Source organism: Rhincodon typus, unplaced genomic scaffold, assembly GCF_021869965.1.
Source record: "Rhincodon typus isolate 14 unplaced genomic scaffold, sRhiTyp1.1 hic_rhity00000077, whole genome shotgun sequence".
Lineage (NCBI taxonomy): Eukaryota > Metazoa > Chordata > Chondrichthyes > Orectolobiformes > Rhincodontidae > Rhincodon > Rhincodon typus.
In genome coordinates, this window is record NW_025965715.1 from 116,773 (window position 1) to 117,818 (window position 1,046).

Consider the following 1,046-nt stretch of genomic DNA (forward strand, 5'->3'; position numbering starts at 1 on the left):
ATTCTCTCTCCCTCTACCCCCACCAAAACCTCTTTGTGATTCCGAATGCTCCAACTTTACCTCGCACAGCTGTGCTGTCGGTGCGCCAGTTACTAATCAGTGTCTCTCTCTCTCTGTCTCTCCCTCTGTCTCTCCCCCTATCTGTCTCTCCCTCTGTCTCTCTCCCTCTCTGTCTCTCCCTCTGTCTCTCTCCCTCTCTGTCTCTGTCTCTCCCTCTGTCTCTCTCTCTCCTTCTCCCTCTCTCTCTCCTTCCCCCTCCCTCCCTCTCTCTCTCTCCCTCTCTCTCCCTCTCCCTCTCTCTCTCTCCCTCTCTCTCTCTCTCTCTCTCCTTCTCTGTCTCTCTTTCTCTCTCTCCTTCTCCCTCTCTCTCTGTCTCTCCCTCTGTCTCTCTCTCTCTCCTTCTCCCTCTCTCTCTCTCTCTCCCCCTCCCTTCCTCCCTTCCTCCCTCTCTCCCTCTCCCTCCCTATGTCCCTCTCTCTGTCACTCCCTCTCTCTGTCTCTCCCTCTCCCTCTCTCTCCCTCTCTCTCTCTCTTCCCCCTTCCCTTCTCCGTCCCTCTCTGTCTGTGTCCCGCTTTCCCTGCACCAGATCCCGGGTTTGAAAATGCCGAGGGGCATTGCTGTCGACTGGGTCGCGGAGAACATCTACTGGACCGACTCCGGGAGGGACGTGATTGAGGTGGCGCAGATCCGAGGGGAAAACCGAAAGACGCTGATATCCGGGATGATCGATGAGCCACACGCTGTGGTTGTGGACCCCCTCCGAGGGTTAGTACCTGCCTGCCACATCTGACCGAGGGGGGGCAGATACGGAGACCGGGGAACTGTGCACGGTGCACCGAGTGTGGGTCTAACCACGGTGGGGGGATACAGAGACCGGGGAACTGTGCACAGTGCTCCGAGTGTGGGTCTAACTGAGGCGAGGGGGATACGGAGACCAGGGAACTGTGCACGGTGCTCCAACTGTGGGTCTGACCAAGGAGGGGGGGTTACGGAGACCGGGGAACTGTGCACGGTGCTCCAACTGTGGGTCTGACCAAGGAGGGGG

General features: G+C 58.7%; 1 protein-coding gene across 1 annotated transcript in view; it reads left to right on the plus strand.

The window, feature by feature from the left end:
- The window catches only part of LOC109925539 (low-density lipoprotein receptor-related protein 1-like), a 13,955-nt gene that overhangs the window by 3,236 nt on the left and 9,673 nt on the right, over window positions 1-1,046 (plus strand). Inside the window, exon 5 of the mRNA XM_048621167.1 lies at window positions 571-766. Coding sequence (XP_048477124.1) covers window positions 571-766 — 196 coding nt within the window. The remainder of the gene's footprint in view (window positions 1-570; window positions 767-1,046) is intronic.